The 26,512-nt window shown below is 41.0% G+C and overlaps 2 protein-coding genes across 2 annotated transcripts in view; both read left to right on the top strand.

Annotated features, from left to right (window-relative positions):
• Positions 1 to 19,051, top strand: part of LOC130927846 (oocyte zinc finger protein XlCOF6-like) — a 28,942-nt gene extending 9,891 nt beyond the window's left edge. The window contains exons 3-4 of the mRNA XM_057853934.1: positions 1,910 to 2,023; positions 11,231 to 19,051. Coding sequence (XP_057709917.1) covers positions 1,910 to 2,023; positions 11,231 to 12,858 — 1,742 coding nt within the window. The 3' untranslated portion in view covers positions 12,859 to 19,051. The remainder of the gene's footprint in view (positions 1 to 1,909; positions 2,024 to 11,230) is intronic.
• LOC130927873 (uncharacterized) lies at positions 14,662 to 23,543 on the top strand. The gene is made up of 3 exons (XM_057853973.1): positions 14,662 to 14,750; positions 14,835 to 15,123; positions 19,042 to 23,543. The coding sequence occupies exons 1-3, from the start codon at positions 14,675 to 14,677 to the stop codon at positions 19,538 to 19,540; spliced, it is 864 nt and encodes a 287-aa protein (XP_057709956.1). The 5' UTR covers positions 14,662 to 14,674; the 3' UTR covers positions 19,541 to 23,543.
• Positions 23,544 to 26,512: the final 2,969 nt, after the last annotated feature.

Here is a 26,512-nt window from a genome sequence, read left to right as displayed (position 1 = left end):
CTAGCATTAGCCTACCGGGCTTCTGTTTGTTTGGCTTCCTGATGACCATGTGACTCCTTACGTAAGCACTCTGACTGCTTTCTTAAAAGGGGAATTAACATAGAACAACACAGGGTCAAAGCGGGATAGACTATATTTTCTTGTTTTATTAAATTACCGAATTTACCGACATGGTCAAAATTACGTCAGTCATAGTGAAGAATTTTGGTGACGGTAAATTTTCGGTTTACTGCCCTGCTCTAGTTCACATTAACTACAATTTACACACACAAACGGATGCTTCAATTGTTTGTTTACTTTCACGCTTGCTTCAGTTGTGAATGGTGTCATGCATATTGTGATGTTGTCCTTTTTTTTTTTTCTTCAAATTAATATTTTAACATCTCACAAATAATATACATTGTACTTATAGTGATGAGTAAATATAGTCCATTTCTCGATTCTTTACATTTTTCTTTTAAGGAGAACAAAAAAATAATAGACATAATTAAAAAAAAAAAAAAAAAAGATACATAAAAATAACGCACAGCAACTTAAAACATTTGGGTAAAATTTGTCGCCCAACCTGTATTGATGTTATCCCTCGTCGTCCGTCTGTCTGCTTTTGTCCACTGAAATCATCTGCTCCAACGTACTCCCAGTGGCCTGATGGTTGTAACATTGTAGCCTCTTTTCACCATGTCGTCAGCAGTTGCTTCTTCAATGGTGTCATAAATCTTTGTCTCCTCCTTAAACTTCACCCGTAGTCTCGCAGGAAAAAGTGTTTGGAAGGGGATGCGATCTTCCTTCAAAAGTTTGCGCACCTCGGCATATTCTGTTCGTTTCTTCAAAATCATTGGTGGGTATTCATGGTCAATGTTGATGTGATTTTTCTTCCATGCAAAGCCCTTCCCTTGTCAGCCCTTGCGTAGTAGTGTCTCTTTTGTTAGAAAGTTATTGAACTTTAATAGGATTGAACGTGGGGGCACTCCTTTCGGTGGTGTCGAGCCCAGCGATCTATGGGCCCGTTCGATGTTCAAATTAAGTTCATTATTTGCTACACCGAGACTGCTGTGAAGTAGTTGTTCCACGAACTGCACCATTGATGGCGAATCATTTTTGGCGCCCTCCGAAACGCCGTAAATTCTGATGTTCTCAACGTCGAGATCGGCAATCCAATTCAAGCAATTTATCCAGCAATTCAGCGTTTAGCTTTAACATTTCGGCTATAGCAGTTTCGGCGTTGCCAACTCGTTCCTCAGTCTTTTCAATTCGGTTTTCTGCCTCTTCCAACCTCGCGTTTAGTTTCAAAATATCTTCTTTGACCGCGTCAAATTGTTTCTGTTTTCGAGGCGGAATTCCCTGATCTCTCCGAGGATGAGATCCATTTCAGTCTTTCCTTTGCCTGTGCCATGATTTGGGTAGTGGCCATATGCCCGACTTGGTTGTTAATTTCTGTGTTCATGAGTGGCGTCCACCCCTCCACTGCTGTTTCGCACAACTCTTTAAATTTTGATAATTGTGCAGTCTTTTTACCCCATCTTTATCGATGTTCTCATCGGTGTATTCATTCATCTTATTCCGGGGTTTAGTCCAAATTTCTGCGGTTCAAATGGGAGCTCCTCTTAACACGCAGCCATCGCTTCGGTGTCCCGACCGGATGTCTTTTTTTCATTTATTCTATTATTATTTTATTTTTCATTTGTATTCCTTTTTAATGTATTTTATGAGACTGTTTTTGTTGATGTCTTCCTGATTTTAATGTAACGTCCAGCACTTTGAATTTATTTGTGTTGAATTGGATGGCAACAAAACATGAATAAACAAAAAAATGGGCAAGGAGGAATTTTCTCCTACAGTAAACAATTTTGGGGACACAAGTTTGCAATTGAAGAAATAATATTTGGCCAATGTGTTGGTGGTTTTGCAGATCTATATGTCAGCCAAGCCCATCGTCTTGAGCACCAGGAGCCAACATGCGTCAAGGGGGAGGAGGAAGAGTCGCCATACATCAAGGAGGAGGAAGAGTCTGTTCACATTAAAGGTCATCCCAAGCATTGTTTTTCTTTAGATGAGTAAGAAATCCTTTTCATAAGTTCGAAAATGTCTTTCAGTCTAATACAGGGGTGAAAGTGGGCCAGAACGGTCAGGAACACATATCCGGTATAAGATTCAGGGCCGGAACACTGTTCCTGTATACGGTGCTTTGATTCCGAAAATATGACGGCAACTGTCAAAACGCTCTGTTAAAAAAAAAAAAAATAAATACAAAGCTGCCACACATGCATTTCATCTCCAAGAAGAAAACAATCTACCAACATCAGATTTACATACACAAGTGTTAACAACAAACATAATAAAATGCTTGTGTAGCATAATCCGTTTCCACCAATATTTATTATTGATTTTATTCCAAGGACGGCATGGAGGTTTCCCCAGCTGCTGCAGTTATCCGAGTCTGACGATGATGAGTCACATCAATGTGCGAATGCACGCAGCAAAGCAAAACGCCTGGACTCATTTATCCGTTTAATTGGGTGACATACTGACATGTGATCACCAGAGATAATTAGCTCTGATTGGCTCAAATGTGCATGTTTTCTGAAACAGCAAAAAAAATAAAAGGGCAATGCGACAGAAACTGGATCAAATCTTTAAAAGCAAGCAAAGAGTTAAGGAGGCTTATTTATCATATTTAGTTTTATTTGCTCTGATGGGGAGGTTCAGAACATCTTAGCTGTCAATGTGCACTTTGGACTTATATTTGTTCATTTATGTTGGGCTACTTATTTCCTTATCATTTAAAAAATTCAATGTTTGCGTGATCTTCAAAATGTATTCCATTTCACTCTCTTTCACTAAGTCATTAGTACTTATTTTTGTTAATGTTTGTAACTTATATTTTTATTATTAAAAAACACAACAAAAAGTAAATGTTTACATTATCTTCAATTTTAATATACATCCCATGCTCTTAAGTAGTTAAAATTGAGATTTGGCATTTAGTATGTGAGGAAATGAGGGGAAATAGAAATTAGGTGATAAATGATGTTATAGCTGTTTTTGTTAACTTTTAGTTTGCAAATCATTGAAAAAATACAATTTTGAATGAAAATCAGTTTTTGTATGTGTTATAGAAATAACTGACCAAAACAGGTTTCTTTGCATTTCAGTATTTTTGACCCCTCCAACCCCAAATAAATAAATAAAATTTCTTGCTCCATGGCGACCTTCACGTCGGGGAGTTCAGGCAAGAAATTCTAACCACTTTCACCCCTGGTCTAATATAGTGGATTTGCTCTCTTAGTAGCTGTGCAATGGACTCGTCAACCGATGTAAGGTTTGCGCCACAGAATCGACTTGACTGTTTTTTGCAGACACAAAGATTTCTTTCTATGTAAACAAATTTGCTTTGTTTGAAGTAATTACATGAGGTAGATACATTACAAGTGTAGAACAGACATACTTTGTAGCGCAAACAAGTGCATAACGTTGTGTCAAACACACTGACAGAAAACATGTGGTCACTCCAACCACACAAAATTAAGTGGAACATTTACTCATAGGGGTGTGACAAAGGTGTGTGAAATTTCCGATTCTTAGAATATTCGCGATTCGGCCGCTGAAGATTCGAGAAGGATTTACTAGCATCCATACTCCGATTATTTAAATATGCTCAGCAAAGCGGAACTAAAACACAGGCAGCACGGTCTTCGGGACTCAATAAGGAACGGACTGAGAGTAAACATTCACCATAACTCATGCCGCTGGATAAAAAACCGCCGACAGCCGCTACAAACTTCGCCAACGATGCTACAAACTACACCCACATAATGCAATAGTAGATATCACATGTATATAGAACTAGATATGAAATGACAGACTCGGCGGCGTTAGCACTAGGGGTGCAACGGTTCAGGTAGCCCACGGTTCGGTTTGAACCTCGGTTTTGGGATCACGGTTTCGGTTTGCTTTTTTTTTTTTTTTTTTTTTTTTTTTACAAACTGCCTTTATTTTGCTTTTAAAAAATGAAATAAACACTTAAAATGTAAACATTTACGACTGTTAAAATGCCTCTTAGCTCTTTGGCTAGTGTAGTGACTGACTACTGAAATACACACACTGTAGTGAAAAAGTTACTTAGCAAAGTAACTGGTGATACCTTTCATATTTTTTTTTTTTTTTCATTAAAAAAAACCAAAAATAAACAAACCCAAAAACATAGTAACCTTTGCTATGTTTGGAGGTCATTTAATGTTGTGAATCAACCGTTAAAGTTGATAAAATTGCTCCCGTTTTTGCATTAGTTCCCTTCTGTCTACTTTCGACATGTGAAAATTTTAAAACTGTTTCATCCTTTAAAGAAAGACTCAAGTCAAGATTTTGCCGATTTAGGAGTATTTTAGATAAAAAGTTGCTTAGGTTCGCTCGTAAGGTTTACTACAACAGAACCTTTCTTAGAAGTTTACTGCTCTAAAATGGCGGCTGTTTACTAACGCTACCGAGTCTGTAATTTCGCATGTTGTTCTATATGCATGAGATAAGTAGGCGTAGATTGTATGTTTTCGGTAAGTCAGTTAATATTGGAGCCACCTAGCCTAGCATCGGTTTGCTACAGCGTCTCAACAAACACTCTTCCCTCTCCCAGTCTCTGACTTTTCTCGCGTCATTCAACCAACGCATTGTCTCGTTGCAGAGACGGTGACCAAATCCGAACGGATAAAAAAAAAAAGTAATGCACGAAAAACGTGCAGATTTTGTACGCAACGTACGGCGTACACATTTAAAAATGAGTGCTCACTTGTACAAATTACGACGAGACCCTAAAATTTGACAGATATGAATTATAGTGGACCGTCACAGTTAGGTAGTAGCACTCTGTAGCACGGGACGTCAAACTTCCAACTATCAGTGGTCAGGGCGAAACTACGTGCTTTAGCGAATTCATCTTCGATGGCTTTGCGTGCCATTTCATAAATGTCGGGGATTGCGTTGTTGGAGAAATATGTCCGCAAGGGAACAATGTAACACGGGTCAAGCGTTGCAAATACAGTAACGAAGTCCGCCGTGTGTTTTCACTAGTGTCATCTTCGAGGTTGTCCTACCCTGAGAAAGTGATATCTGTGGGTGATGCCATAGCTATTTGTATTCTTTCTTGTTTCACTTTCACTTCGCTCGTAAGGGAGAGAGGGCGTTACTCGGCTTCTATTACACAGGTGCTTGACAGCGATCCGACATTTACTTGCGGGGCGGGAATTTCTCCACAGCGTAGCTTTACGTCACACACAGGCACACAGAGCTCGATCAATTCATTCCACAAGCGTTCGGAATACATTAATTGCAAAACCGAAAAGGCGCGGTTCATAAAGGCATATTGAACGGTACAGGGCGAACCGTACGGTTCGGCTTTGAACCGCAAACCGTTGCACCGCTAGTTAGCACATGTATCGAGAACTAGATGCGAAATGACAAACTCGCCGGCGTTAGTAAACAGCTGCCATCTTAAAGCAGTAGGCTTCTCAGGAAGGCTCTGTTGTAGCATACCTAATTTACTTTTTATCAAAAATACTCCTAAATGGGCAAAATCTTGACTTGAATCTATCTTTAAATGATAAAACAATTTTAAAACTTTCACATGACGAAAGTAGACAGAAGGGAACTAATGCAATAACGGGAGCAATTTTAACAACTTTAACGGTTAATTCACAGCTAGGGATGGGAATCGAGAACCGGATCCATGTGTTTCAATTCTATGGAATCGTTTGGCAGTTTATCTAACAATTCTCTTATCAACTCCAACCAGTACGAATTACGTCACGTAACTTCTGTGTTCTCCACTGCTGGAGACAATGCTGGACACAAGTCCAGAAAGATGACGTATCCTTCCTGAAAAACAGACATACTCATTTTTCTGCAAAAGAATTGTTAGATTTGCACATTTGCACTACACACTGGTCTGTTGTATTTGACTTTTTTTTTTTTATTATTATTATTATTTTGAGTGCTATTAGCTCATATGTCCTTTTAAAAAGAAGGCTTTTTTATGTTTATTAGAAAAATGTTTCAGTAAAATGTTACACATTCTTGTGTATTTGCCACAGTTATCAGGCCTATTAATAATGTTATCGAATATATTGGGATGACGTCATAATTCCTATTATTGGACCGATAATTATCGTGCACCTCTAGTGAAAATATATCAAAAAGGCGATATATTGTGATACTTTGTAGCCCAAAAGGTTATCGATATGCTCTCATCGAAATATCCTTTTGATGATGATGAAGCTTTTTATTTCAAGCATGCACAAAGAAACCGAAATATAATATAACTCATGTTGTCGTTGGCTCTCGACCTCGTACTCAGAACGGCACGCATTCATTTTCTGTTCTGGAGGCTTTCATAAAAACTGAGTTGACACACAAATACTGAGTCTCAGGGTGCGGTCAAACAATAAAAGCAAGTTTTAATGAATGAGGCACACACATTTCAGAGTCTGACTCCATTATATAGACCCTACTCACCTACGTCACAAAATGGGCGTGTCGCTGTTTCCGGCCGCCATATTGTACCTCTTTTTCAGACCTATTCTCATTGTTTTCAATTAGTCGAGCAAGTTATAGAGCAATTCATGGAAGCCCCGGTGTTATCTGACGCTGTAAACTCATTGGATCCGTTGCATAAAAGGCGTTACGTGGAAAAGCTTCAGTTTATCCATTCGCCAGATCCGTATTTGATGCCTAAATCGATGTTTTTCGACCCGCTGGCTTCGCCTGACATCTGATATCCTTATATTTACAACTATCTTGTCCACACAAAATCAGCCTATTCTCACGAAAGTTTGAAAAACTTTAAGAGCTTGGAGGCTTATAAATGCTACGTTGCTGGTTGGGTGAAACAAGTCCTCGTACACGAAAATTCGGCAGGAATCTTGTGCTCGGAAGGTGAGTTACGAAATTTTCAATTCAAAATCTTTTGTTCTTGCTAACATCCACTGTCAAGTCTAATGTATTTCATGTCATTTGTCGATGGAGCTAGGGCTTTTAATTAGAGCTGAAACGAATACTCGAGCAACTCGAGTAACTCGAGTTTAAAAACTGATCCGAGTAATTTTATTCACCTCGAGTAATCGTTTATTTTGACAGCTCTAAGCATCACGTTTCGCTCGGACTACTTTTAATGCGGGACAACGCGCTGACGTCACGTGCGTAGAGGAAGAAGCAATAAAAAAATATAAAAAACATTTCCGCAGCTGACAGCCGCTCCAAACTACGCCGACGTTGCTAAAAACTAGCCCGCGTGATGTTAAGTTGGTAGCACGTAGCATATTAGGAGTCTCATAGAGATCACATGTATGTTGAACTAGATGCATTATGATAGACTCGGCCGCGTCTGGGCAGCGGTAATAAACAGCGGCCATCTTAAAGCAGTAAAGCGCTAAGCGCTAATAAAGAGCGCTAAGCGCTAAAAAATAAGATTAACGTTACTGTCTGAGTCACTAGCTCACGCAACGTTAGCCCTGCGGAAGGCTAGGTTTCTATTAATTATGACCACTTTCGATGCGTGGCTAACGTGTCTTACATACAGGCTTTAACATAACATAGCTTTGTGGAGTGATAAGGGTGTAAAATAAAAACTAAATAATGCTAACTATCAATTTTAGCTTAGTAGTCATTGCTGGATAAAACACCAAGTAGCACTGGTCCCTAATGTGCTCCAATACAGCCTGTATCATACATTTATCTTGAACACTGCAAAAACACAAAATCCTATCAGGACTTACAGTTTAGAGTAGCGTAAAACTTAACTAGAACTTAAAAATGGCTTGACACAAATAGAAATTCAATTGAAGCAGGTGGGAAAAAATCTAACTTTTAAGTGATGTGTGTTATCAAGCGTAATGGCATTTTTAGGTATAAATATATATATATATTTTAATAAGATCTAAAGGTTTTTTGAGTGAAAGCAGTGAATTTGTCTTTTTTTTAATTCTAGTTACATCTGAGATGCAATTGTTGGCTGTTTTCAACAATATACATCGAAAATAAAGACATTGATTGACTGAAAATGGTTCAAGATTAGATGAAATGTCTTGTTTTCTCATGTATATTTATAATTGCTCTTCACCTAAAAATATATTTGTTTTATCCGATTACTCGATTAATCGATAGAATTTTCAGTCGATTACTCGATTACTGTTACGAGTACCCCTGGTGGTCAGGGGCCGCGAGCGTAACATAAGACGGCAGGTGTGCAATGAGGAGGCAGTGACAAATCAAAATTGCAAATAAAAAGTTTATTTAACAGAAAAGAAACAATGGACACAGAGCACACAAACATTTACCCAACCCCCTGCACTATGCAGCAAACACCAAATAAACAGTTTCAAAAACCCCAACTAAAACTAGAACCCAAAACAACCCCCAAACTAAAACACTACAGTGACAGGCACCTATTGTGCCCCAAAATACATGGGTGGTGTTGCCGCTCTATCTAATGGACTAATACAGAGAGTTGGTACCTACGTGAGGTGGGAGACACGATGTAGACCTGCAGGTGTCTAACTAAAGTCCCTACCTCTGTGCTCTGCGCCAACCTAAAGAAAAAGACAAAAGAGATCATTAATAAACAAGTGGCAGAAAGCAAACTTCACAAACGGAATCAAAGTCAAAACATAACAGGCTTCAACAAACCAATACAACCAAAGTGAGAGCTGCCACCGCCTCTCCTGAACCAAGCAAACAATTCAACTTATATAGTGGCAGGACGAACAGATGATTGGATGATTGACTAATGAGGAAGTGGTTCCAGCTGTGGAGGCCTTCTGAGATCACAGGTGGAAACTACTGCAAATGAAAAATACAGGTGAAAACCAACATAAACCAGTATAAAGTGAAAGGGAACACATACATACCTGAACAAAAGATAAATTACTCTCCATCTGTAACAATTACTAAAATATTCGATAGCTGCAGCCCTACTTTTAATGTTTATATGGTTTAGCGATAGCACTCACTACATACATACGTGTATGTTGTCGGCGATTAGCCTAGCAATGATCTTAATTGTGGTTGTCAGCCCAAAACCCTCTAAATATATATTAAATGCATCTTACCAGATATAAAATGACTACTACATAATCTGTGGTAGTCGTTTGGAGCCCAGTTTTCGCGTCGAATTGCAGCAGCCCATCTCGCTCTTCTCTCCGGGTCCCTCGGAATCGGGTAAAACTTCAAGTCTCTCCGTCTATCTTCTCTGTTATTGCAACCGACCGCCACACACGACTTCACCATTTTGAGTATTAATGTTGACGAGCAGTAAAACGTGCAATAATAGGAGGAATTTACGAAGCGCTAATGCATTTATATGACGAGTATCCGGACAACATGGCGCGGGGGCGTGGCTGTGACGTCACGTGAGTAGGGTCTATACCTCACGTTTTACGATCTGTGGGCGTTTACTTTAATCGTTGAAACCATTGGTTAACAGTTGTGAGGGTCGTTTGTGACTTACCCTTATTTGATTATCAAAGACTTGAGTAGACTAATGGGCCGTTTACATGGTGACTCTCCAAGAAGACGAAAAATTTCAAATGTGCACTTCCATGGTTTCGTTTCCATTCGAACAATGTCGCTATTCCGCATGAAAACGATGTAGTATTCAAGCCAAGCCCTAGGGGGCAGTGCAGATTTACAAGGTGACAGCGAATGATGCACTTTGACCCCATGGGGCTCCTCAGCCCGGAAGAAAACATGCCCGCCCATTCGAAGCAATGGCATTTTCCTTTTGCTCCAAAAGGCACAAAAATGGAAACATTCAAAATATTTAAATTTAAAAATATTATTAAAACAGTAAATTAAAGCCGACGTTCCGCCATTTGCGATTTTTAATGTTAAATAGCACCGTTGAGCACGCCCAATGTGACGTGTACGAGTGCTGACGTTATCGGCGCGGGTCTGGCGCGGCAGTAGCCTTTGATATGCATGCGAAGCAAGCCCCCCTCATTCCCCCGCTATCGAATTCTTCCACTTTCGAGGCAGGATTCAGAATTTTTCGTCTTCGCCGACACCATATGCACGCGAGGCAATTCCGCTACTCAGTCATTGCGTCTTTGTGTCGCAGAGTCGCCATGTAAACTGCCCCTAAGGGTGAAAAGGGGGCTCATGTTACACTTTTGTGTTCTTCAAAGGACTAAGATAACCGGGCTTACTTTTATGACACCAAATGGAATATGTTAAAACTCGTCAGAATGTGAAAACATGATTCCTTCAACTAAGAATAAAAGGCTATATAATGCATGCAAGTCAACATATGAGTACATAACACACCCAAAAAATTATTTACGCTCGATAGGGAGTGGGAAGAAGAAAAACTTATTTAATCCCACCCCTTATCCCATCCTCCAGCAGTCTTATTTCGTGGGATACTCCTGTCCTTTGACTTTTAAGTCCACACAATGAAGAGACCAGGAAAGGGGGGAAAAAAGCAAGATAGACAACCAACTAGACCAACAGAGTTTGCTCATTAATAATAATTCTTAATATATGTACACTAATTCTATAAGAACAGCAACAAAAATTGTTTGTAAATGTCATTACATTGTGAGCCGACACTCATACAAGAATTTACATCTTTTGGATATTTTGACAGTGCTTGAAATGTTTGTCTATTTTTTACTTTGTAGTATTGGTCAGGGTCATGGTCCGAAATTCCTGGAGCCAATTCTGAACCAATATTTACACACAAAAAAAAGAACTATAGACAAGTTTCCTGAGCGAAATATGGGCGATGCCATCATTGTAAATGTCTGCTTCAAATTTACAGTTTAGGAAAAAAAAGTCATTAGTTGCGGTTGAAGTTAGCAGTGTTTTGACAAAGTTAAAACTGCGAAATCAAGTCAGAGGAACCCACGGAATCTCCAAAAATGGATTCTGCACGATGTAGATGAGACGTAGATGAGATTGGATGATTGTTCTTATCACTTTTAAAAAATTATAACAACAATTATAACATTCGTCGTAGAATTTTTGGTCGCATCTCTTGTGTCTCAAAATGAAATGACGTGTATTTTTTCACTTTTATTTTTTGATTAATATTTTTTAAACCCAGCAACGCACTGAATCCGCACAACGTGAACCGTGAAGTCGTGAGGAATCAGTGTACTCATCTTCTCCAAGTTTTGCAGAAAGAAAAGACTGGCCAATGACACAGTGGTGGTCCATCAAATATATCAGTGGTTTTCTTGTCTTGCAGGTTTCAGAAAATATCTTGGTGTTGAGCCAAAATCTCCTGGCGTAAAAGAGGATGTTGAGCTCCCTCAAATCAAAGCGGAGGAAGAGCCAGGGCCCTGTGAACAGAAGCAACTTCCAATCAAAAAGGAGGAGCAGGAGCTGCCATATGGTGAAGAGGAGGAGGCGCATATCACCAGGTGGACTGGCGATCCCTTGAAGAGTGAAGATGGTCTGAGTGAGGCCGGCAGAGGGGCGGAACTTCCAAGCGGCAGCAGCTCAACAGAAGGATTGCAAGCAGACACTTTCATCGCTACATCAGACACAAATGCCACCATGTCACACTCACCTTACAATGATGATCATAAGACATCTCACAGTGACGACACACTCTGCAAATGCTCTCAGTGTGGCAAAACCTTTGCTAATAAGTATACTTGTCGGATGCATATGAGGAGCCACACTGGTGAAAAGCCTTTTTCCTGCTCGGTTTGTGGAAAAGGTTTTGTTTCGGTGGGATACCTAAAACAACACACAAGAACCCACACTGGCGAAAAACCTTTTTTCTGCTCTGTTTGTGATCAAAGATTTGCTTGGAAGCAACATTTAAAAGAACACACAAGAACCCACACTGGCGAAAAACCTTTTGCATGCTCAATTTGTGGTGAAAGATTCAGTCTAAAGCAACGCTTAAAAACACATGCAAGAACCCACACTGGTGAAAAGCCTTTTTCCTGCTCAGTTTGTGGAAAAGCTTTTGTTCAGGCGGGAGACTTAACAAAACACACAAGAACCCACACTGGCGAAAAACCTTTTTCCTGCTCAGTTTGTGGAAAATGTTTTGTTCAGTCGGGAGACTTAAAAACACACACAAAAACCCACACTGGTGAAAAACCTTTTTCCTGCTCAGTTTGTGATCGAAGATTCGCTCGGAAGCAACACTTACAACGACACATAAGAACACACACTGGCGAAAAACCCTTTTCCTGCTCAGTTTGTGATAGAAGATTCGCTCAGAAGCAACAGTTAAAAATACACACAAGAACCCACACTGGCGAAAAACCTTATTCCTGCTCAGTTTGTGGTCAAGGATTCACTCAAACAGAAGCCTTAAAAAGACACAAAAGAACTCACACTGGTGAAAAACCTTTTTCCTGCTCAGTTTGTGGTCAAGGATTCTCTCAAACAGAAGCCTTAAAAAGACACAAAAGGACCCACGCAGGTGAAAAACCTTTTTCCTGCTCAGTTTGTGGAAAAGCTTTTGTTCAGGCGGGAGACTTAACAAAACACACAAGAACCCACACTGGCGAAAAACCTTTTTCCTGCTCAGTTTGTGGAAAATGTTTTGTTTTGTCGGGAGACTTAAAAACACACACAAAAACCCACACTGGTGAAAAACCTTTTTCCTGCTCAGTTTGTGATCGAAGATTCGCTCGGAAGCAACACTTACAACGACACATAAGAACACACACTGGCGAAAAACCCTTTTCCTGCTCAGTTTGTGATAGAAGATTCGCTCGGAAGCAACAGTTAAAAATACACACAAGAACCCACACTGGCGAAAAACCTTTTTCCTGCTCAGTTTGTGGTCAAGGATTCACCCTGAATAGTCAGATTAAGAGACACGTGTGTTTGAGAAGCAGTGGCCAATGACTTTTGCCTGTCATCCATGCTGGCTTCATCAGATTTCCCATGCACTACAATTGTATTTTATGGAGCTTCCTCAAATCCTATTGAGGGTTGTCACTTTTGGTCCCTTACATGTGCTTTGTCCAATCCATGAATGATGTGCATCCACACTATTGGCAAAAGTATTGGCTCACCCGATTTAACTCTCAAGTGCCATTACACATATGGCGGAAAACACAGACAAGACTGAAAAAGCAATTTCTGCTCTTGCACTCCTCTTTAAAAGAAACTGCTGTATTTTAAGCAAAAACAGCCATTGTGTTTGCTAGAACAATATGTCTATATGCTGCCACAGCAGATTCATGGGCGCATTAAGCCCCCGAACTATTTTTAATTTGTCCGTTTTACCCTGAAAACCCCCATTTACAGACGTCGCACAACCGCTTGTTTCAACCCAGCCATAAAACGCAGCTAATTGATAATATTTATTATTCAAAATTTCTGTCGTTTTTAGCTTAGAATCATTACTTGATGTCTCATATTTAATAAAAAAAAAAAAAAAAAAAAAAAAAGGACTTAAAAAAGTTATTCACTCTCATATTTTAAACTTTTAAACAAATTATGTCACAATGAAAAAAATGGCGTCTGTAAAGTCACGGATATCTACCTCATAACTATTGCTTAATTGTATTTTTTGTTCGTTTGTTACTGTCGCGTTTTCTCCGATATGTTAGATAATAATCGATCCAAACAAAGAAAAATTGAAAATAAAAGTTTAGAAGGGTAAATATATGAAAAAGAAAATCTCGGCCACTCCTTAATGTCTGCGATTTCTGCATCGCGACCCTTGTTATATTACCATGTTTCACACATAAAATCCCCCAAAAATCCAGCTTTGGCCATTCACAGCTATGTCTTGACACTCAGTGATGCATGCTACGTGGAGTTTTTGGATCAAAACAAGATAATATCTATTATATAGTATAATAGTATAATATCTTGTTAAAGTCATGGTGTCTGTAATTCTGCTCTCACGTGTCCTCACCTCCAGATAGGGTTTTGCTGTTTAAAAAACTTTTTTTTTTTTTTTTTTTTTTTTAAATGCCCTCCTGTTCAAAATTTTTCTTCCCCCAGAAAATTGAGATTTTAAGCTTTATTTGATACATTACCAACTAGTAAACATTTCGGCTCTTAGTTCTTTTTTAAGAACCCATCCTGTTCTCCACTCATTACCGGAAGTAACTGCACCTGTTTGAACTTGTTACCTGTATAAAAGACACCTGTTCACATGCTCAAACAAACAAACTCCAACCTCTCCACAATGGCCAAGACCAAAGAGCTGTGTAACGACATCAGGGATAAAATAATAGACCCACACAAGGCTGGGATGGGCTACAGGAAAATAAGCAAGCAGCTTGGTGAGAAGGTAACAACTGTTGGAGCGATTATTAGAAAATGGAAGAAGTTCAAGTTGACGGTCAATCTGCCTCGTTCTGGGGCTCCATGCAAGATCTCACCTCGTGGGGCATCACTGATCATGAGGAAGGTGAGGGATCAGCCCAGAACTACACGGCAGGACCTGGTCAATGACCTGAAGAGAGCTGGAACCACAGTCTCGAAGAAAACCATCGGAAACACATTACGCCGTCATGGATTAAAATCCTACAGCGCATGCAAGGTCCCGCTGCTTAAGCCAGTGCATGTCCAGACACGTCTGAAGTTTGCCACTGACCATCTGGATGATCCAGAGGAGCAATGGGAGAAGGTCATGTGGTGGATGTGACCAAAATTGAACTTTTTGGTCTAAACTCTGCTCGTCGTGTTTGGAGGAAAAAGAAGGATGAGTACAACCCCAAGAACACCATCCCAACATGGAAGAGGAAACCTCATTTTTTGGGGCTGCTTCTCTGCCAAGGGTACATGACGACTGCACCGTATTGAGGGGAGGATGGATGGGGCTATGTATCGCCAGATCTTGGCTGACAACCTCCTTCTTTCAGTGAGAGCCCTGAAGATGGGTCGTGGCTGGGTCTTCCAGCATGACAACGACCCAAAGCACACAGCCAAGGCAACTAAAGAGTGGCTCCGTAAGAAGCATCTTAAGGTCCTGGAGTGGCCTAGCCAGTCACCAGATCTGAACCCGATAGAAAATCTATGGAGGGAGCTGAAAGTCCGTGTTGCCCAGCAGCAGCCCCGAAACCTGAAGGCTCTGGAGAAGATCTGCATGGAGGAGTGGGCCAAAATCCCTGCTGCAGTGTGTGCAAACCTTGTCAAGGACTACAGGAAACGGTTGGTATCTGTAATAGCAAACAAAGGTTTCTGTACCAAATATTAAGTTCGATTTTTTTGATGTATCAAATACTTTCGTGCAATTAAATGCATATTTATTATTTAAAAATCATACGAGATTTCCTTTTTTTTTTTTTTTTGTATTAGATTCCATCCCTCACAGTTGAAGAGAATTTATGATACAAATTACAGACCTCTACATGCTTTGCAAGTGGGAAAACCAGCAAAATCGGCAGTGTATCAAGTACTTGTTCTCCCCACTGTATAATTCATTGAATGGGATATTTACACAATTACCTCGTCAGGTAGAAAAAGGATAATAGAAACTTATTGCTGCTCAGTATTTCACAATATCAAAAGTAACTATTCAAGCAGAAATTTTCGAAACTTTTTTAAGCAGACATTTTCCTGATGACAACGTCATGATTTAATATCATGACTTTTATTCCGTGAAAGGGAAAATAAGCCTCAGCAACTTATAGCGAGCGTATAGCCTCATTTATTTTTATTATTTTTATTATTTGCGTAGCAAATGCCAGTTAACGCCATTAGCGTAAGTGGCCTTCTTCGAATCCTCATCGTCGTTGCTGTCGGCAACAGCCCTCTCTTTCGTCACATATTCTGACGGATCGCAGATTTCGGTACAACACCGGGGTGACATTTTTTTGCGTTTTTTTTTTTTTTTTTTAACCATTAACAGCAATGTGATGTCATGGGAAAGGGGGGGATCAATTATATATATATCCACACACGCGTGTACACACACACACACACACACACACACACAGAAAAGTTAACCAGCAGTTAACTATGTAAAATGCGATTAAAAATTCGAATGCCTTGACAACACTACTTTTAACATGAAAAATGAATTCTCTTTCTTTCAAATTTCTTTTTATTGGTTTTACAAAAATACAGAACACCCCCCACCCAAAAAAAAAAATGTTTCACTCTAAGTTATCCAACACAACCAACCATGAAGTCTAAGTCTAATCTTAAATGTCCAGAGAGTCATAGAAAGTTCTTCCGTGCCATCACTTCCAATACATAATTGTTACAGAATAAAAATCCAGTGCAATACATTCAAATGTTCCACCTAATAGGAGCAGCATGGACAGCGACCATACCGTTGCCCATCCCCCATGGCTAAATGAGCAATATAACAGTGCATATGTCATTCCTGCACTTGTGTAGCGGTGTTGTCAAAGAATGAAAGAAAAGGTCCCCATGTACTATAAAATTTCTTTTCAGAACCGCGAAGAATATATCAGATTTTCTCGAGCCTAAGGTTCATCAGCACATCCCTTAATGCCCAAGTACACTGCATGCGTGATCGTTGCGGTTCCGGTCCGGTTCAGTGTTGCCTGCGTGCCACGCAGTCCGTCAAAAACAGGCAAATCATACCGGCTGCTGCACGGCTGCGGTCCGCCAACTCCGTACCCCCGTGAGCTCTCGCGTGAACGCACGATCGCGCGCGATAATGTGCCGTTCAAAACAACGCGGCGAACACACGGGGTCTGTACACTTGTCAGAGAAGCGGGGAAAAAGGTGGACTTGATTCAACGGAACATATTCATCCCGAAACATTTTGTTGCTGTAACCATGGATAACGTATCCTATCAAGAAATATATTTCCCTAATACACATACTGATTCTACAGGGTGTGCCGGAATCCATTTCCCTGCAACATAATGATAGCCTACCGTTTACATACTCATTATTTAGTGTTGTCCGAGCTGAATAATACACACATGAGCATATACAGTACTGTGCAAAAGTTTTAGGCAGGACATCTGCCAAAAACGTTTGCACAGTACTGTATATATTATTTTTTTAATTATTAAATTCATTAGGATCATGGAAGCTTCCGCTTGGGGAAAATATATACATACAGTATATCCTGTATATACATAATATAATAAAAATATACTGTATATATTATTTTTTTAATTATTAAATTTATTAGGATCATGTAAGCTTCCACTTGGGGAAAATATATACATACAGTATATCCTGTATATACATAATATAATAAAAATATACTGTATATAGTTTAAATTATTAAATTTATTAGGATCATGGAGGCCTCCACTTGGGGAAAATATATACATACAGTATATCCTGTATATACATAATATAATAAAAATATACCGTATATATATATTGTTTAAATTATTAAATTTATTAGGATCATGGAAGCTTCCACTTGGGGAAAATATATACATACAGTATATCCTGTATATACATATATATATATATATATGATATAATAAAAATATACATATATATCAATGTATAGAGTCAGAATGTAAAAGTTCCTATAGTTAACAGTACAGGCAATGTTGGACATGTTTGAACATCTCACATAGTAATAATATACCTATTGTCATTATTACTGTCTCAGCGCCTTTTTGTAAGAGGAAAGTAGTAGCCTTCCTACTACTACTGGACAGACTGCGGAGGAGGGGTGGAGGTAGAAGGAGGCTGCATTGGGTCCATCCACTGAACCAGCGCAGGCGTCAGCAAGGTGATTATTATCATCTTGTGGCTGAACTGCGGCTGGACAGCCAACGCCATCACCAGTACTTCAGGATGAGTGCGGAGAAAATGGATGAGCTTCTGTCGCTTATCGACAGTGAACTCACCAGGCAATCCACCAACTACAGATTAGCCATAGAACCAAAGCAGAGACTGGCTGTTGCACTGAGGTGGGCTTTCATTTTAATGCATTTCAAATCACTTAAGACAAACTGAACAGGCATTGACCTCATAGTATCATTTAAATAAGTGTCAGAACTACAAAACAAAGGCAATATCTAAAATAAATTAAAATAAAACGTCAACACAAATAGTCACCCACAGCACACAGACAAACTCAACGAAAAATAATGAGGCAGCTCATTTTCATGGTCCAGAGGTGTTGCTACCTTCCCACTCCTGAGCGCTTGGAAGCATTTGTGTGAAATGCACATGTGGTTGGTGTCCTGGAGGATGTGTGGGGTGCTGAAACAATATTCTTCTGTTAGCTAGTAATGGTGGGATGGGCAGTGGTGGTGCAGGTTGTGCATAATTAGATGTACTCATTCAATGTGATGGGTGTTGCTGGGGCTGTGCACCATCCTCATCTGAATGTTCCAATTCGTCCAGGTACTTTAGAATATGTATCTTTGCCCTGAGCCTCTTCCTCCGGCCTAGTCGGTTCAGCTGGGGGACGAGACTCATGGCAAAGTGGTAGGATTCGTCCAGTGATGTATCTGGCCTGGTCTCTTGTAAAACAGACAAGAGTCTTTGCTCCATGGAGTCTGTACCCCTGTGTCTCTTTGTAGGGGCGCTGGTAGAGGTGTCCCGCACCCTGGGGCTGCGAGACCTCTCTGCCCTGTCCCTTGTCTCTGAGGTAGTGGCATCCGGCTGCTGTCTCTCTGTGGTGACAGATGAGCTGCCACTGGGCTGCCCATCTGATCCACTAAGTGTTAAAGTTGTGGATGACCACTCTTCCTCCAGGGAGGTGGCACTCAGGCTGGCTTTTGAACTAAGGAAAATATTAAATGAAACTTATTTGTCATAGGAAGTATTACATTAGGGATAAATAATCAATATCATTCAATATAATTGCAATGTGCCATGAATAATGACAAATTTGATAGTTTGCAATACTCCAAATTGCGGATGATTAGAATTCACAAAGACCTTCTGGGTTGTACATGGGGCAGAAGAAAAGACATAAGCCCTTCATATTTCCACTCCCTCTGGGTTCCACCTGCTGAACCACTAGCAGCTACTTTCCTTCTGCATTTTACGAACGCATCCCTCAGGCACCTCCATCTGGTTTTGCACATATTTGCTGAAACAAAGAGGAGATGTAGGTTAATAAAACAATCTCGCATGTAACCTCTCTTTACTTTGTCAATTCCGTCACAGATACTTGGCATCTGGGGACTCACTGATGAGCCTGGCATTCTGCTATCGCCTGGGTCACACAACCGTAATCAACTCAGTGCATATGGTGTGTGCAGCCATCGAAAAGATCATGATGAAAATATTCCTTCCTAAGCCGACCCCAGACACATGGAGGGAGGTGGCAGAACGCTTCTGGGTGAAATGGGACTTCCCTAATTGCCTGGGTGCACTTGATGGGAAGCACATATTGATTCAAGCACCACCACGATCAGGGAGCCTATTCATTAATTATAAAAGAACATTTTCAATAGTGCTTTTGGCACTTGTTGATGCTGATTACCGCTTCCTGTACATTCAGGTGGGAGACTATGGGAGGACAAGTGACGGTGGTGTTTTTGCTGGATCACATTTGGGGGTGGGAATGGCAAATGGCACACTCCAGGTTCCACAAAGTAGCTTCCTGCCTGGTGCTGCCCACCTCGGGAATGTGCCACATGGTATGTGCCACATGTCATGGTGACGCAGCATTCCCTCTGAAGCCCTATTTGATGAGACCATACCCTGGAATGAACCTCAGCCGCAAAAAGAGCATATTTAATTACAGATTATCAAGGACGAGAAGAGTGGTGGAAAATGCATTTGGCATTCTTGCATCCCGGTGGAGGATTCTCCATCGGAGGATTAACCTGGACCCTAAAAATGTTGACACTCTCGTCATGGCAGCCTGCACACTGCACAATTTCCTCCTTGCCCCCTCAGATAATGTGATGCTGCTCACGGAGGCTGAGGAATTGGGCAGGGGAATGGCATCAGTGAGGAACATGGGGGGTAACAGGGCTTCAAGGGAGGCCTGTAGTGTGAGGGAGACCTTTGCCACCTTCTTCACCACCCCCGAAGGCAGTGTGCCCTGGCAGGACAGGATGGTGCCCTAAGCACACTTCCGACACAAGGTGGAACGCATTTTAGCTTTGTTCATATGTAAAACATTCCATAAAAATGTGACTCATTTTTTCTGTTAATAAATACGTTTGAAAATGAATTTTTGCCTGATTATGCCCTTGGTAGTGTCGGTCATGGACTTATTTGCATTTATTTACACATTAATTTCCCATGGCACATAACATCTCATCGGGCTGTTATTTCAGATTATTCAACAGTTGTTCATCTATGTGACATTAATAGTGATTTATAGACTACACTGATTGAAACTGGTGCATAAAACAGCGTGCCTGGAAATGGTGTCTCATTAATGCAGAGATTCCTGTGCCAAGCGCACACTGTTGGTGTTTCTATTAGAATGCACGTCAAATTTAGGAAAGGAAAGAGGGACATCCTGAATAGACCACCAGTTCGAAACTTATAGGCGTCGCTCTTTATTCTTTCGTACTTTTCTCCTCGCCTCTCTGCATTTGAACCAACATTGTGTGCGCGCCGGGCACGAGAATATATGCAGTGGAACCACTTCCAAATACACTGCTTTTCATCGTCTCTTTTCTGTCCGTCTAGTCTGCCGTTTAGTTTTTGACACCCCAACCACGCTGACAATCCATTTTCGACTTTGTAATTACTGTTTTAATTTGGATTACTTGCATGGACACTCACCGTCCATCCCCATAGCTTGAGCTATTGCGTTCCATGCAGCTTCCTTTTTTATATTGTCCTTATAGAAAGGATCTGCTGCATCATAAATGATTTTGTGGGTTTCCATCTCCATGATAAAGCGCTCATCATCCATCTTTGCTCGTGTTTGGAACGTGATTAGGCACTTGGGCTTTTGACGTCAGGCCCAGCTCCGCCCATTTTGTCGGATGCGTGTCCGGCAAAAATAGAAAATAGCCTATACCATCCAGCGGGCATGCGGCACGCCAGAGGTGGTTCGCAGTCAAGCCGGAGCACTGATGCGGCCAGTATACGTTGAACAATAGGATATAATGGGAACGGATTGGCTCCGGCGCTATTTTTTACCGGAGTCGGACCGGAAACGCAACGATCACGCATGCGGTGTACTTGGGCCTTTACCCAATGCGACGTTGTGGGTGGGGCAGCCTCCTTCCACCTCAAAAGAACCAAACGTCGCGCCAAAAGGGTGGTAAAAGTAATAACCCTACACCCCCAAGTAGGCAGCCACAGACCCTCCGGTAAAACTCCAAATATTGATATTAAAGGATCAGGAGTGATTCGGACCCCTAACACTAGGGAGAGGGCTTCAAAAATACCCTTCCAAAATATTTCTAAGACCGGACATAACCAAAACATATGGATCAGTGTTGCATCCGCCAGCTTACACCTATCACACAAAGGGCTGATCTCGGAAAGATTCTGGACAATCTTACCTTAGAATAGTGTACCCGATGTACTACCTTAAAGGGTATGAAAACGCAAAGGGGGTGTGAGACATCAATAGAACCGTTATGTGCCAAGATAACAAATATTGATAAAGTTAACAAAAAAATCAATCACATTAAAGAGCAATTATCGAAAATTGATCGAAAATGACGAACATTTCCGAAAGTGTTCCGGAAACAGCCGAATGGGGCGGAGACGTCATAACAAGGAAACAAAAGGTCGAGGCAGGTCCCATCGTTGTTCATCGACGAGAGAGCTGCGTTCCTTTTCAATCAAAAAATAGCTAAAATGGTTCAAACCTGTCCTGCTATGTAGTTTACAAATAGCCATTTGTCGCAATGTAGTACCCATGAGTTCCCGAATGCGAGAAAAAAAGCTGGACTACGCACACAATGAGTAAAATTCGTCAGTGCTAAGAGGGCTAATTTTGCAATTTTACAGGGAAACGGGAACCTGACAAGCCAGAAGATGTGCCTACAACCTCAAAGAAAACAAAATTTATGCTACTTCCCTATCACTAAAGACCCACGAACTGCGAAGGAGTGAATTCGTGACCCGTATGTGAATAAATCGAGTGATTCGAGCATGTCTGTGGAACAGGAATATCAGCTTGTAGAGATCGCAAATCACGGCGACTTAAGCGTACATTTGAGACAACAACTCTACCGAAGTTCTGGATTAAAGTCATTTCGGAATATCCCGACATCGCTTGGAGCGCGCTGAAAACTGCTACAATTTCCAACATCGCTAGCTTGATGCTAGCTTCTCTCACTCTCCCATCTCGTCTCAACGCAACAAACTCAGCCCTCTTACTGATTCAGCGGGTGAGTTGTATTTTTTCCGTGCACTTAACACGACGGGGCTAAAAACAAATGCTATTTTATATTTGCTGTATTTTTCTGCCACACATTGCCGGTGTTCTGACAAAGTTGGCATGCGCGTAACGTTAAAAAGGACCGCGAATGCAGCGATTCTTAAGTACACACTACAAACTTTCTTTAAAGAAAGGAATATTAACTTACGTTTGCCATGTTTGGCGCACACAACAACTGCACGTAGCCATCTCACTTAACAACTCCGCCGTGTCGTTAAGCGTTAATTTATGCCATTTCCGTGTTGCACATGTATGTTTGTGATGTAAATAGTTTTTTAGCACCATTGGATAACATTGAGAGTCCAACTGAATATAAAAGAGGGACACCGGTCCGTGAAAAAAGACCCAAATCACACCGGGGACCGCTGCTCTAATCCCATTCATATTTGTGTCGGTTGGCAGGGCGAAACCGATGATAGCATATTAAATGGTAATTATTCTATACATTACTTTATTTTGCGGTCACTGTGTATCAGCTTCACAAAAAGAAATGCAAAACATACCATTTGGTGTTTCCCACACGAACTGTTGTCGGGGTTTCATCAGTGTGATTGCTCCCCTCAATGATCCTTTCATTAGGCTGCATTGGCTTTCGTTTGGGATCAAATTGATAACCCAAAACACCAAAGAAAGGTTCATAACTCTCCTCTTCACCATTAGAAGAATGTTCGTTACGTCGGATTCGTCGCTGCAACTAGAAACGTAATTGTCCGCCATCATCGCCGCCATTCAGTACTAAAGCACTTAGCCGGTTGTTTCCTTGTTTTGATGTCACGCCCACAATCTGCCAGATTTCCGGGATCTCGGGGGCAGGTCTTTTTAGCTTGAAAATGACCCAAATTTCTCTCATTTTCTTGGTGTTGCGATGTGTGTAATTACACAAAGTGACATGATATGAATCCAAAAGGCATTCATTTATGGATAAATGATGGAATATTAGCATTTCCCCAGGTGTTGAAATACACTTTAAATTGAATCAGAGCATGACGAGCGCACATAGATGAATTATGTACCCTACCCAAGGCCTTAGACCACAGTCCCTCACTGATTGGTGTTTGAAGATCCCGTTCCCACAGGTCTTTGATTCTGGATATGGACGGAGCTACCATATGAGAAATTAGATTAAAAATGCGCTTAATTCCCCCTTTCGCTGTCGGATCTAAAGACATAACGTCATCTAAAACTGTTGTAGGAGGTTTTTTTGGGAAAAGCGGTATGATACTCTTAACAAAGCTTCTAAATTGCAGATACAGTGCCTTGCAAAAGTATTCGGCCCCCTTGAATCTTGCAACCTTTCGCCACATTTCAGGCTTCAAACATAAAGATATGAAATTTAATTTTTTTTTGTCAAGAATCAACAACAAGTGGGACACAATCGTGAAGTGGAACAACATTTATTGGATAATTTAAACTTTTTTAACAAATAAAAAACTGAAAAGTGGGGCGTGCAATATTATTCGGCCCCTATACTTTCAGTGCAGCAAACTCACTCCAGAAGTTCAGTGAGGATCTCTGAATGATCCAATGTTGTCCTAAATGACCGATGATGATAAATAGAATCCACCTGTGTGTAATCAAGTCTCTGTATAAATGCACCTGCTCTGTGATAGTCTCAGGGTTCTGTTTAAAGTACAGAGAGCATTATGAAAACCAAGGAACAGACCAGGCAGGTCCAAGATACTGTTGTGGAGAAGTTTAAAGCCGGATTTGGATACAAAAAGATTTCCCAAGCTTTAAACATCTCAAGGAGCACTGTGCAAGCCATCATATTGAAATGGACGGAGCATCAGACCACTGCAAATCTACCAAGACCCGGCCGTCCTTCCAAACTTTCTTCTCAAACAAGGAGAAAACTGATCAGAGATGCAGCCAAGAGGCCCATGATCACTCTGGATGAACTGCAGAGATCTACAGCTGAGGTGGGAGAGTCTGTCCATAGGACAACAATCAGTCGTACACTGCACAAATCTGGCCTTTATGGAAGAGTGGCAAGAAGAAAGCCATTTCTCAAAGATATCCATAAAAAGTCTCATTTAAAGTTTGCCACAAGCCACCTGGGAGACACACCAAACATGTGGAAGAAGGTGCTCTGGTCAGATGAAACCAAAATTGAACTTTTTGGCCACAATGCAAAACGATATGTTTGGCGTAAAAGCAACACAGCTCATCACCCTGAACACACCATCCCCACTGTCAAACGTGGTGGCAGCATCATGGTTTGGGCCTGCTTTTCTTCAGCAGGGACAGGGAAGATGGTTAAAATTGACGGGAAGATGGATGCAGCCAAATACAGGAACATTCTGGAAGAAAACCTGTTGGTATCTGCACAAGACCTGAGACTGGGACAGAGATTTATCTTCCAACAGGACAATGATCCAAAACATAAAGCCAAATCTACAATGGAATGGTTCAAAAATAAACATATCCAGGTGTTAGAATGGCCAAGTTAAAGTCCAGATCTGAATCCAATCGAGAATCTGTGGAAAGCGCTGAAGACTGCTGTTCACAAACACTCTCCAGCCAACCTCACTGAGCTCGAGCTGTTTTGCAAGGAAGAATGGGCAAGAATGTCAGTCTCTTGATGTGCAAAACTGATAGAAACATACCCCAAGCGACTTGCAGCTGTAATTGGAGCAAAAGGTGGCGCTACAAAGTATTAACGCAAGGGGGCCGAATAATATTGCACGCCCCACTTTTCAGTTTTTTATTTGTTAAAGTGATCCTCGATTTTAAAGACATGTAGGCTCTAATAAATCACAATTGTTCTCTTGTATTAAAATATGTCGTTAGAAACACATAAAATGTTAAATCAATGGAAATATTTTATAATATTTAGTGCATATTTTGACCGATAGTTGGCGCCATGTTCTGCGGGCGCGGAGTGATGACGTAGATGATATTTTTCCAATCGTGTAGCGTGTGTACAACAACTGTGTATTACTGGCTTAACTCGCGAAGTAAAATGCCACGATGTGCTGCTTATGGATGCAATTTCGAGTCAAATGGAAACAAGGAGAGTGATGCGAGTCTCCACAAATTTCCTGGTGACAAGAAGAGGAGAAAGGTTTGGGAAAATGCCTGTAGACAAGCAAATCTTCCCAAACAACCAAGGCTTTGTTGTCGCCATTTTTCTCCTACCGCGTTTGAGGATTTTAGTAGATGACAACTAATGAAAGATCTCACCGGAGCGGCTAGATATAAGCGCAGACTAAAACCAAATGCTGTTGCAACTATTTTCCCGCACAAGAAGCCTCAGCCTGCTCGGATATCGAGTGAAATGCGCGCAATGAAGCGAGACGGACGAGACACTCTGGCCGCCCTCTTAAGCACCCAAGCCGCTCCTGTCGCTACAGCGGGAGGCGAACCTTCGGGCGTACCGCTAGTCACAGAGGAAGCTAATAATTCACCTCTACTGTCAGTTCATCAGGCAGTGTGTGTTCAGTATTCAGCTAATATGAGTGATGCTGCCACTCAAACTGATCAAAGCACGTCCAATGCAATTCATTCAATGCAACACAAATGTCCCAACCCCATTGATAAAGCAATAAATTCTCATCGCCGGAATGGCATACATGTGAAGTCAAAATTCATTTTAGGGGACTCCCTCTGAAAGCTCATCGCGAGAATGGCAAGAGTGCCAAACAGTAATCAGAGAAAAGGGTGGCTACTTTGAAGATACTAGAATATCACACGTTTTTAGTTATTTCACCTTTTTTCTAAGTACACAATACACACGTGTGCATTTGTAGCAAGTTATAACAGAATTCACCGGCGGAAATTATGTTGGCACGTTGTGTGGTTTTACTTTGTGAAGGGAACAGCTGGAAATAACTGTTACCTTCCGCGGGTCGCATGCCAGACAGACATTGCTATTTCTTGCAGCCTAAATGTCAATAAAACAACGCGGATTAGCTCCGTGGTTTGATACTCCGCATCCTTCCCGAGCTCGCCACACATTCATAGTTTTATTGCCTTCAGTGAGAGTTTATAATGTCAATGGTCAAGAAAATAAAAAGGCACGAATGCCAATGTGTTTTGGCCTGTACTGTATGTAAAGCATACGACAGCTCTGGATGCTAACAATCTACACAATTGTATTGGAATGAGTTTGATGACGCAATAACTCACCTTGAAGATCTGCTGACAAAAACCTGAGTTCTCGACAACGTACGCTCTCTCACTCCGTTGTCATCGAGATGCACTTGCCGCAAGTACACCAGAAGTTTAGCCCAACTCTTGCCTCATCAGGTATTTCTTGCTCTGCATTTCGCC

Source organism: Corythoichthys intestinalis, chromosome 13 (assembly GCF_030265065.1).
Source record: "Corythoichthys intestinalis isolate RoL2023-P3 chromosome 13, ASM3026506v1, whole genome shotgun sequence".
Classification (NCBI taxonomy): Eukaryota; Metazoa; Chordata; class Actinopteri; order Syngnathiformes; family Syngnathidae; genus Corythoichthys; species Corythoichthys intestinalis.
The sequence above is the reverse complement of the archived record's forward strand: the minus strand, read 5'-3'. Positions and strand labels throughout refer to the sequence as shown.